Source organism: Giraffa tippelskirchi, chromosome 5, assembly GCF_054371585.1.
Source record: "Giraffa tippelskirchi isolate mGirTip1 chromosome 5, T2T-mGirTip1v1.2.pri, whole genome shotgun sequence".
Lineage (NCBI taxonomy): Eukaryota > Metazoa > Chordata > Mammalia > Artiodactyla > Giraffidae > Giraffa > Giraffa tippelskirchi.
This window is the reverse complement of record NC_137279.1, coordinates 45,015,201-45,027,365: the sequence shown is the minus strand read 5'-3', so window position 1 is coordinate 45,027,365 and position 12,165 is coordinate 45,015,201. Positions and strand designations below refer to the sequence as shown.

At 38.0% G+C, this 12,165-nt stretch overlaps 1 protein-coding gene across 14 annotated transcripts in view; it reads left to right on the top strand.

The window, feature by feature from the left end:
- Positions 1-12,165, top strand: part of CEP170 (centrosomal protein 170) — a 129,166-nt gene that overhangs the window by 29,166 nt on the left and 87,835 nt on the right. For all 14 annotated transcript variants that reach the window (XM_081490237.1, XM_081490235.1, XM_081490234.1 and 11 more), the window contains exon 2: positions 7,093-7,238. In XM_081490237.1, the coding sequence (XP_081346363.1) occupies positions 7,134-7,238 (105 nt within the window). In that variant the 5' untranslated portion in view covers positions 7,093-7,133. The remainder of the gene's footprint in view (positions 1-7,092; positions 7,239-12,165) is intronic.

The following is a 12,165-nucleotide window of genomic DNA, read 5'->3' as shown; positions in this document are numbered from 1 at the left end:
CTATATCTATTCTACATGTCTTTCATTCTCCTTGAACCAATGGGCTAGCCAGGGCATGTTTTTTTAATGGTAAAGGCAGAGGTGCAAGAGGTCAAACCCAGTTGCCCAAGCATATTTTAGTCTCCATTTGCATCACAACTATTAACATCACCCCATTGGCCAAAACAAGTCATGAAGCATAGCCCAGAGTTATATAGAGGGAAATTATACCCCCACTGAAACAGTGCACCTCAGATTGGGACTTGAACCCACATGCTGGGGCTCAAATTCCCAGGCAAAACCCTAATAAAAACTTGAACCCATGATCATTTAATCAGAATCAGTCGCCTTGCATCTGGACTTACTGAGGCTCAGGTTCATTGTGTCTCAGCACACAAGTGATAGGCAAGAAGTAGTTTTATTAACATAAAGCACTTGTGAGAGATACAAGTGGGCAAGTGAGGAAGCTTTGCCCCGAGGATCAAGAAGACTATAATTTTATAATCAAAAGAAAGTTAAACAGGGAAAAGACCACCTTCTTCAAGAAGATATCAGGCTTACATCACCAGCGCCTTCTTCATTTTGGGCAGGAGAGTGTCTGACCCTGTAAGGTCAACTAGGATTATCATAGCATTTATTCAAATCAGTAGAAGGGTGGTGACATTTTTCTTTAACCTGATGGCCTGGGGCATATCTTGTGCTTTTATTTATGGCTTTATAGTTAAGTAAGGCTGCTTCCCATGATGTTCCAATAGCTTTCTTGAGCGATCGTTAACTTACAGTGGTTTCCCAAAGTTTCCTAGGTTTCCCTCTCTGTCTATAGTCCTTTGCTGGGACTTCCATAAGTACCTGTGTATCTATCCTATTCTGTCCTTATCATCACCTTTAATTGGAGGAATTGCAAAGTCACAGAGCAAAGGTTATAGTTTATGGTTGTACTTGAGTGTATGAGAATGTCTGGGACTATAATCTTTGTGAAGGTCAGTGGTCCTCCATACTGTTGAGTCTTTAGATTTCCAGTATGACCTAAAGACTGTGCTTTGAGAAAGTGTTTCAGGAAATTTAATCAGTGATTCATTAAATGGGCTCTTCAGAATTGAAATATGTATGAATTAAAGGTTGTAGTATTTTTCATTTTATGACTAGGTTACAAGGCATTTATATTGCCATAATTTTTCCCTAAAATGTTTCTCTAAGTGAGTAATTTTAGAGCATTGACATAAAAGATATGCAGTGTATGATTATTGTTTAGTTGATGTATTTTGTTAATGGGTGGGGCTGATGATGGGTCTGGCTGATACCAGACCACCACACCTGCCTCCTGAGAAATATGTATGCAGGTCAAGCATCAACAGTTAAAACCAGACATGGAGCAGTGGACTAGTTCAAAATTGGTAAAGGAGTACGTCAAGGCTGTACATTGTCACTCTGTTTATTTAACATATGCAGAGTACATCATGAGAAATGCCAGGCTGTGTGAGAGGCACAAGCTGGAGTCAAGATTGCTGGGAGAAGTATCAACAACTTCAGATATGCAGATGACACCACCCTTATGGTGGAAAGTGAAGAGGAACTAAAGAGCCTCTTGATGAAAGTGAAAGAGGAGAGTGACAAAGCTGGCCTAAAACTCAACATTCAGAAAATGAAGATCATGGCACCTGGTCCCATCACTTCATGGCAAATAGATGGAGAAATAATGGAAACAGGAGAGACTTTATTTTATTGGGTTCCAAAATCACTGCAGATGATGTCTGCAGCTATGAAATGAAAAGACACTTGCTCCTTGGAAGAAAAACTATGACCAACATAAACAGCATATTAAAAATCAGAGACAATACTTTGCTGACAAAGGTCTATCTAGTCAAAGCTATGGTTTTTCCAATAGTCATGTATGGTTGTAAGAGTTGGATCATAAAGAAAGTGAGCACTGAAGAATTGATGCTTTTGAACTGTGGTGTTGGAGAAGACTCTTGAGAGTCCCTTGGACTGCCAGCAGATCCAACCAGTCCATCCTAAAGGAAATCAGTCCTGAATATTCATTGAAAGGACTGATGATGAAGCTCCAATACTTTGGCCACCTGAAGTGAAGAACTGACTCGTTGGAAAAGACCCTGCTGCTGGGAAGGATTGAAGGCAGGAGGAGAAGGGGATGACAGAGTATGAGATGGTCAGATGGCATCACCAACTTGATGGACACGAGTTTGAGTAAGCTCCAGGAGTTGGTGATGAGAGGGAAGCCTACGTGCTGCAGTCCATGGGGTCACAAAGAGTCAGACACAACTGAGCAACTGAACTAAACTGAACTGATCACATCCATACACGACTACTGGAAAAACCATAGATTTGGTTATACAGACTTTTGTCAGCAAAGTAACGTCTCTGCTTTTTAATTCACTATCTAGGTTTGTCGTAGCTCTTCTTCTAAAGAGTAAGCATCTTTTAATTTCATGGCTGCAGTCACTGTGGGCAGTGATTTTGGAGCCCAAGAAGGAAGTCTATCACTGTTTCCATTGGTTCCCCACCTGTTTGCCATGAATTGATGGGACCAGATGCCAGGATCTTCTTTTTTTGAACACTGAATTTTAAGCCAGGTTTTTCACTCTCTCCTTTCACCTTTACCAAGAGGCTCTCTAGTTCCTCTTCACTTTCTGCCATAAGGGTGGTGTCATCTGCATATCTGAGGTTATTGGTATTTCTCCTGGCAATCTTATTTCCAACTTGTGCTCTATTCAGCCTGGCCTTATGCATGATGTACTCTGCATATAAGTTAAATAAGCAGGGTAACAATATACACCCTGCTTGAAGTACTCGTCCCCAATTTTGAACCAGTCCATTATTCCATGTCCAGTTCTAACTGTTGCTTCTTGACCTGCATACATATATCTCAGGAGGCAGGTTAGATGGCCTGGTATTCCCATCTCTTTAAGAATTTTCCGTAGTTTGTTGTGATCCACACAGCCAAAGTCTTTTGCATAGTCAGTGAAGCAGAAGTAGATGTTTTTCTGGAATTCCCTTGCTTTTATGACCCAGTGGATGCTGGCAGTTTTATCTCTAGTTCCTGTGCCTTTTCTAAATCCAGCTTGTACATCTGGAAGTTCTTTTTCACATTCTGTTGAAGCCTGGCTTGAAGGATTTTGGGTGTTACCTTGCTAGCATGTGAAGTGAGCGTGATTGTGCAGTAGTTTGGACATTCTTTGCCATTACCCTTCTTCGGGATTGAAATGAAAACTGACGTTTTCCAGTCCCGTGGCCACTGCTGAGTTTTCCAAATACATATAAAATTTTATTTTATGTAGTTATGTACTTACTTGGGCTTCCCTGGTGGCTCAGGCAGTAGAGAATCTGCCTGCAATTCAGGAGACTCAGGTTCAATCCCTGGGTTGGGAACATCCCTTGGAGAAGGGAAAGGCAACTCACTCCAGTATTCTTGCCTGGGAAATCCCATGGACAGAGGGGCCTGAGAGCTACAGTTCATGGAGTCACAAAGAGTTGGGCACAACTTGACAACTGAGCTTGCACACATGTAGACAGATGAATAGAAGACTTAACAGCAACATCTGCATCAAGGAGTTAGGTGAATGGAAGATTTAAGAATCCACATAAATTGACCATATTAATTTAATAAACTCAAAAGAGAATAGGACTTAACTGTTTTCACTTTACAGAAAAGTATTTGCTTATTTTGATGAAACGCATTGTTTCATGTATGTGTAGACAAATTCATAACATAGAGGATTTTTACTTTAACATAAGAGTCCACATTTTAAAGGGTTTTCTTTTAATATATAGGTGTGTTTCTTATTGCAGAATGTTTCATTTCATTGTTTTGTGGTATAAAGTGAAAGTGAAAGGCACTCAGTCCTGTCCGACTCTTTGTGACCCCATGAACTGTACAGTCCATGGAATTCTCCAGGTCAGAATACTGGAGTGGGTATCCTTTCCCTTCTCCAGGGGATCTTCCCAATCCAGGGGTCGAACCCAGGTCTCCCGCATTGTAGGCAGATTCTTTACCAGCTGAGCCACAAGATTTGCTGCTAATTAAATCGTAAGAGAATGTATCATTTCATGGGAAAAATATTTATAAGTAGTAGTCTTTGATCCATAAGAAAAAAGCTGTCATGTAGACACTATCCTTGTTTCCATTTTACACAAGAGGAAACTAAGGGACACGGGGTAAGTAACTTGCCCAACGTCATGCAGAAATAAGTGTAGAACCAGGAGTGTCTGACTCTTAAGTTTATGCTCTTAATGACATAGTCAATCCTCTAAGACAGTAGTTCTTGAAGCTCAGTCAACAGGCATCTGGGAGTCCCTGAAACCATTTCAAGGGTTGTGAAGTCAAAACTGTTTTCTTAATATTATCAAAACATTATTTGCCTTTTTTATTGTATGGACCTTTGAACTGATACAAAAAACAATGCTGGCTAAGGCTGCTGCTTCCTTAGTGAAGGCATTGGCATCCTACTGTGCTAATAGCAGTCATATTCTTCACTGCCATGTGCTTGAAAGTAAGAAAAAAAAGCCAGTTTCACTGAAGAATGTCCTTGATAAACTGTTAAAAAATATTAAGTGTAATAAATCTTGACCTTTGAATCACCATCTTTTTAATGTTCTGTGTGACTAGATGGAACTACACATAAAGCACTTTTTCTGTATACCAAAGTACCACAGTTGTCTCAAGAAAAGCATTTGTGTTATTGTTTGAGTTGTGAGCTGAACTAACCAATTGTTTCATAGAACACTATTTTTTACTTGAAATAATGACTGGCAGACAAATTATGGTTTTGCAGACTTGAGTATTTGGTAGACGGTATAAACCTGTCACTTCAAGGAAAAGAATTGACAGTGTTTTTTGACAGTAAAATTAGGTTTTCAAGAGAAAATTAGAATTTTAGGAACTTGATTCTGCTGCTTCACAACTGCCCAGAACTTAAAAGACTTTTCTGATGAGATGAATGATGATATTAAATGAATGTGATATTTTTAAATAGTATAGTAAAATGTATCATCGCTTGGAAGATCTGTGTAACTTAGGGAACCGGTGTTTTTCAAGTGATCAATGCATGAGGTTACAAAATCCCTTCAAAGCAGAAAATGGATTCTCATGTTAAAATGTATGAAAAGTTTCAGATTCTGTATTGTAAATAACATGCAAGAAATTACCACCTGGAAAGTTTTGGTGTAGTATCAAAGAAAACCATCTTCAGTTATTTGGAAAGACTTAAAATAAATTTACAATTTCCCACTAGTTATCTGGGAATAAGTATGAAGCTAGACTTTAAAATATTTTAAGTTAAACAGATTGAACTCAGAGCAGATATGAAAATCTTCTATTAAATCAGACCTTAAAGATTTGATTTTAAAAAATATATAATGGTATTATTCTCACTAATTTTGGGGGAAGTATAATTAGTCTTCATTAAAATGTTAGCTATTGTTCTGTAAAATTGATTTATCAATAATTTTAAAATGAATTAATTCATACCAGTTTCTCAGTTTTTATTTCTAATATGGTAAATATTAATATATGTAATCCATGTAAACAAAATGTTCTTCAGGATCTTTTTTTTTTTTTTTTTCTGAGTGTAGAAGAGTCTCAAGGACAAAAAGTTTAGGAACTGCTGCTCTAGGAAAAATATATTTAGAAAGTTGTTTTTCAGTTGCCATTGACTGCAGCACACCAGACTCCTCTGTCCTCCACTATCTCTTAGAGTTTGCTCAAACTCATGTCCATTGAGTCGGTGATCCTGTCTAATCATCTCATCCTCTGCCACCCCCTTCTGTTGCCTTTAGTCTTTCCCAGCATCAGGTTCGTTTCCAAAGAGTCAGCCCTTTGCATCAGGTGGCCAAAGTATTGGAGTTTCAGCATCAGTCCTTCCAATGAATATTCAGAGTTGATTTCCTTTAGGATTGACTGGTTTGATCTCCTTTCAGTCCAAGGGACTCTAAAGAGTCTTCTCCAGCAGCACAATGCAAAACCATCAATTCTTTGATGCTCAACTTTCTCATTATGGTCCAGCTCTTACATCTGTACATGACTACTGGAATAAACCAGTTTTGACCTTTGTTGGCAAAGTGATGTCTCTGCTTTTTAATATGCTATCTAGGGCTTCCCTGGTGGCTCAGATGGTAAAAAATTTGCTTGCAGTACAGGAAACCTGGGTTTGATCCCTTTTTGGGAAGATCCTCTGGAGGAGGGCAACCCACTCCAGTATTCTTGCCTGGAGAATCCCATGGACAGAGGAGCCTGGCGACCTGCAGTCCATGGGGTTGCAAAGAGTTGGACATGACAGAGCGACTCAGCACAGCACAGGTTTATCATAGCTTTCCTTCCAAGGAACAAGTGTCTTTGAATTTCATGGCTGTAGTCACTGTCCACAATGATTTTGGAGCCCAAGAAAATAAAATCTGTCACTGTTTCTACCTTTTCCCCTTCTGTTTGCCATGAAATGATGGGACCAGATGCCACCATCTTAGTTTTTTAATGTTAGGCTTCAAGCCAGATTTTCACTCTCTTCTTTCACCCTCATCAAGAGGCTTTTTGGTTCCTCTTCACTTTTTGCCATTAGAGTGGTAAAAGTACAGTACATAAATTGCATACTTTTGAAAGAGCATTGAATGGTCTACACTGATAGTGAAGCAGTTGCTTTGTTGTCGCTTGTTATCTCTTAATCAGTTATCAAATATATTCATTTGAATTGAGTCTGTCTTTCTCAAATCATTTGTAATTTAGACACTTCTTTTGTATAATATTGTAATATTGCTAGCATTTACTGAGGTTAACATGATACAAATGTGATCATTTACTTGAGAATTGTAGACCTTTATAAGCTATGCTCAAAGCCTTTCAGATGCATGATAAATATTATTAGTTGACTACCTAACTGACTAATGTCTTTTTTTTTTTTTTAATTGGCCTCTTACTGGAGTTTGTGGACTTACTTCTGAGAATATGTTAGATATATTTTTTCCTGGGAACTGTGGACTGTCTGTTTATTTAGTCAGGTGTAAATGTTGAGTGCAGTTGTATTCCAAGGCCTCCTTATAGGGTTTGGTGAATAGATACCGAAACTGAAAATATCTGAATGTATGCTTTTCTAAATCTCTCTTCAGGATGACGTAGCTTTCCCGAAGACTTAGAAGCTAAACAGAAAATGAGCTTAACGTCCTGGTTTTTGGTGAGCAGTGGAGGCACTCGCCACAGGCTGCCACGAGAAATGATTTTTGTTGGAAGAGATGACTGTGAGCTCATGTTGCAGGTAATTGCATCAACCTTCTATGTCTATTCAAAACCTGAAATTGTTATGAAGTATTTTTCTACTCCTTTGAACAGCAACACTACTTTACTTTGAACTTTGAACTTTCCAACTCTGCCGCTTTAAACTCTAGCTACTAGTTTAATTAATTTTCTCTCAGTTGTACCATTTAAAAATAAGTTCTAAGTCTTGGAGATTATATATTAAAAAATGAGAACTTTGAGTAGAGAAGTTTATTTTTAAGAAGTTTCACATTATGCACTCTTAAAATAAGACACAAGTAATAATTTTACCTCCATGTAAGTGTAATAATTCATAAAATTAGCATAGCATGAAGTAAAACTGAATTTTATTCATGGGTACTTGATTGATACTGGAATTAATCTGTTTCTTTTAGAGATATTCATATTTATTATATCTTCTAGTAGTTTGAACATGCAGATTGTTGGTATTTAAAACTGAATTATTTTTAAAGTTGCGTGCATGCTCAGTCGTGTCCCAACTCTTTGCAACCCCATAGACTGTAGCCCACCAGACTCCTCTGTCCATGGAAATTTTCCAGGCAAGAATACTGGAATGGGTTGCCATTTCCTTTTCCGAGGGATCTTCCCAACCCAGGAATCAAACCCATGTCTCTTAGGTCTCCTGCATTGGCAAGCAGATTCTTGATCACTGTGCCACCTGGGAAGCCCCATTTTAAAGCAATTACTTTTAAAACACACTTTTAAGATATTTTTGAGCAAAGTAATTAGCAAAAGTGATCCCCAAGTTTTTGAGAACTTTGCTAATTTCATAGGTCCTGACAGTCTAGAATATAAAGTCTTATCCAACTGCCCTCCTCACTTTTATTGGTTAAAAACTGTAAACAAGTGCGTAGAATAGAGATGTTTATTCTGTTAGCCCAGTGGTTCTCAACTCGATTGATCCTGCCTCCCCTAACTCTTCCAAGAGATATTTGCAATATTTGGAGACATTTTGATTGTCAATCATGGTGGAGGGTTGGAGGTGATTGCTGCTGACATTCAGTAGGCAAAGGTCAAGGGGGGTTGCCAAACATCCTACAGTACATAAAATACTTCTTCATACCGCCTATGTAACCACCGAACACACACAACAAAGAATTATTTGCTCAAAAATATCAGTAGTGCTGAGACTGAGAAACCCTTCATTATCCCCAGAAAAGTCAGATTTGCATATATTTATATACATTTTTACTTAAAGAACTTATTTTATAGTTTTGAGACAGTAAAAGTAATGCCACTATAGAGCTATATGAGTTATATGTTTAATGATACCCTAATTAAACAAATTCAACGAGAGAAATAGAATAGTACAAAGATTTTCTGGGCTCCTCAGTGAGATAGAGTGGTGAGACTAGCAACTAAGAAGAAGGCAGTAATGGTTCCATTTGGATATAGGCCACTTGTAGCTGAAACATATCTTAGGTTCAAACTGGGTAGAACTGATTCTTTAGAGGGTGGAAGAGGTAGTTTCTGTGTGGCATTTGTCTTGAACTAGCATAGCAATATCTTAAGAAATATGGGAATGACTGCTTAGGAACTTACAGGATAAATCTCTTCTTACACTTACATGGAGATAAGATTAAAAGACATGACTGGTGAGGTGTCTGTGTCTTGGTTTATGAGTAACAAATGTAGGTTATCTGACAATTAGTCAGGTGGAGGGAGGAAACTGAGAGTCCAAGGAGACCAAGACACGATCCAGTATCAGAGAGGAAAGAGCTACACAGAGAAAGAACTCTGCAAAGAATTACCCTTGAGTATGTGATTGAGTGGGACTTCCCTGATGGCTCAGTGGGTAAAGAATCCGCCTGCAGTACAGGAGCCACAGGAGACATAGGTTCATTCCCTGGGTCAGGAAGATCCCCTGGAAGAAGAAATGGCAACCCACTCCAGTATTCTTGCCTGAGAAATTCCATGGACAGAGGAGCCTGGTAGACTGCAGTCCAAAGGGTCACAAAGAATTGGACAGGACTGAGCGACTAAATGCACACACATATGTGATTGAGTACTGATCAGCACACATGTGTGAAGAAACTCCCCAAGGGCAGGGGGAAAAACTCAAAAAGATTAGAGTTAACAGTAACTGGCACTAACAGGGTTAGAAATGATTCCTATTTCTAACAGCCAGACTGGAGATCCTCATGATTAACAGGGCATTGGTCTCTACCCCTCTGTATTGTGGCAATAATTAATGCTAGTCTGATTTCTACTCTTACCTAAAAATATTAAAAACAAAAGAGTCACATTGTTTTAAGTAATTCAGCTATGTCCCAGAGCAAAGTTCAAGAATATTTATAGGAATATAGAGATATCCATCATCCAAAAAGGTAAAATTTCCAGTGTCTGGTAACCAGTAAAAAATGATTAGGCCTGTAAAGAATCAGGAAAATGTAACCCATAATAAAGACTGATTGAAGATTATTGGTTTCTGAATAGTTTGGCAAAGTTGGCAAAATTTAAAAATGGCAAAGCAACCTTCTAAAAGAAGAATAAAGTTGAATGACTCACACCTCTCAAATTCCAAATTTATTATAAAGCTAGCAATACTGGAATAAGGGTAGACATATAGACAAATGGAACAGAATGGAGAGTTCAGAAATAAGCCCCCATATACCTATGGCTGTTATGTTTTGAATTGTGTTCCCTCAAAAGATGTATGAAAGTCTTAATACCCCATACTTATGAATGTGACCTTATTTGGAAATAGGGTCTTTGAGGATATGGTCAAGTTAAGACGGCATTATTAGGGTGGATTCTAAGCCAGTATAACTGGTGTCATCAGATGAGGAAAAGACAGACACAGAGAGAAGACAGCCATGTAAAAATAGAAGCAGAGATCGGAGTTAGGCTACCAGAAGCCCAGGAAACATGGATTATGAGAAACTGGAAGAGACAAGGGAAGATTCTTCCCTAAAAGTTTTAGAGGAAACATAGTCCTACCAACTCCTTGAATTTGGACTTCCAGAGTCCAGAACTTTGAGAGAAGAAACTTGTATTGTCTTTAACCGATTTTACCAGCCAATTTATGATACTTTGTTGTGGCAGCCCAAGGACACTGCTGCATTGGGTTTTTGAGAAGGGAGCCAAGTCCATTCAGTAAAGAATGGTCTTTCCAACGGATAAAACTGGGACAACTGTACTTCCACATTAAAAAAAAAAAAAGTGAATTTGGTCCCCTACTTCACAACATATATAAAAATTAACTCAAAATGGATCAATGACCTGAATATAAAAGCTAAAGCCATAAAAACCCTTAGAATAAATCATAGGGATAAATCTTCATGACCTTGGATTTGGCAGTAGATTCATGATACCAGTAGCACAAACAGAGAAAGCAGAAAGTAGATAAATTGGACTTCATCCAAATGAAAACCTTGTGCATCTAAGGATACTATCAAGAGAGGGAAAAGACACCTCATAGAATGGGAGAAAATATTTATAAAACCTTATATATGTTATAAGAGTTTAATATCCAAAGTATGTAAAGAACTCCTACAACTCAACAACAGATACACAAATAACCCCCTTTTAAAAAATGGACAAGAGACTTGACACATTTCTCCAAAGAAGATATAAATATGGCTGATAAGCATGTGAAAGATGCCCAGCATCATTTGTCATTAAAAGAAGCAAAGCAAGGGGCTTCTCTGGTGGTCAGTGGTTAAGAGCCCGCCTTGTGATGCATGGGACAGGAGTTTGATCCCTAATCCAGGATGATTCCACATGCCATGGGGCAGCTAAGCCCATGTGCTACAATGACTGAGCCTGTGCCCTGGAGCCCCCACCCACAACTATTGAGCACATGCACCAGAACTGCTGAAGCCCATGTTCCACAGAGCCTGTGTTCCACAAGAGGAGCCACCGCAAAGAGAATCCCACGCACCCGAACTAGAGAGCAGCCCCTGCTTTCCACAGCTAGAGAAGGCCCAAGTACAGCAACAAAGACCCAGTGTAGCCAAAAGAAAAAAGAAAAAAAAAAATACATCTATATGTATATATTCTAGACATGAAATATCTAGAACAAGCAAATTCATAGAGATGCAGAGTACATTAGTGATTACCAGTGTCTGGGGGAAGCAGACTTGGGAGTTACTGCTTTACAGTAACAGAGTTCTGTTTGGGGTGATGAAAAGGTTTTAGAATCCAGTATCGTGCAACAGTGATATTTGCACAACATTGTAAATTTAATTAGTGCCTCTGAATCATACTCTTAAAAAGTTTAAAATGATAAATGTTATGTTATATATATTTTACCACAGTAAATAAATGAAAAGGAAATCAGTGGCAACAAAATTTTAAAATATCTTTGATTTGATTCAGGTATTATAATCGAAACAACACCTGTATAACAAATTTAAAACAAAATCAACATTTTTTTAAAGAGTTGAAAGCAATTTTACCAGTGTAAGAAGTCAAAAATCAACATTTTTCTTTAAAGTTCATCAACGTGTCTAATGTGGACACCTCTTCTACTCATGGCTACTTTTTAAAATTATGCTCTATTTTAAAACTAAAATATAAAGTTGATGAGGAAACTCAGTGATCAAGTGAGAAAAATCCCAGTTTTTACCTATTCCTCATACTCCACCTCTAAAGATACTTATGCCCTTTATCTGATGGGAGCATACTCCCTTTAGCACTGCGCTAGACACAGTGTATTCTCTGAAAAAAGTCCATGATTTGATCAGCATAATGGTTATCTGGTAATCAGAATCAGTGCTACAAATTAATGGAACTTCTTAGTATACAGAGACACATCTTGTGTATGAAAGTAAGAACAGTATTTTTACAAATTGTGTTTAATGTTTAAGTGGTTTAATCTTTCATAATATATTAGTTAAATAAATGGATTATTTAAAACTTATTATTCTTTTTATATTATTTCTGAAAAGTGAACTAAGCTCATG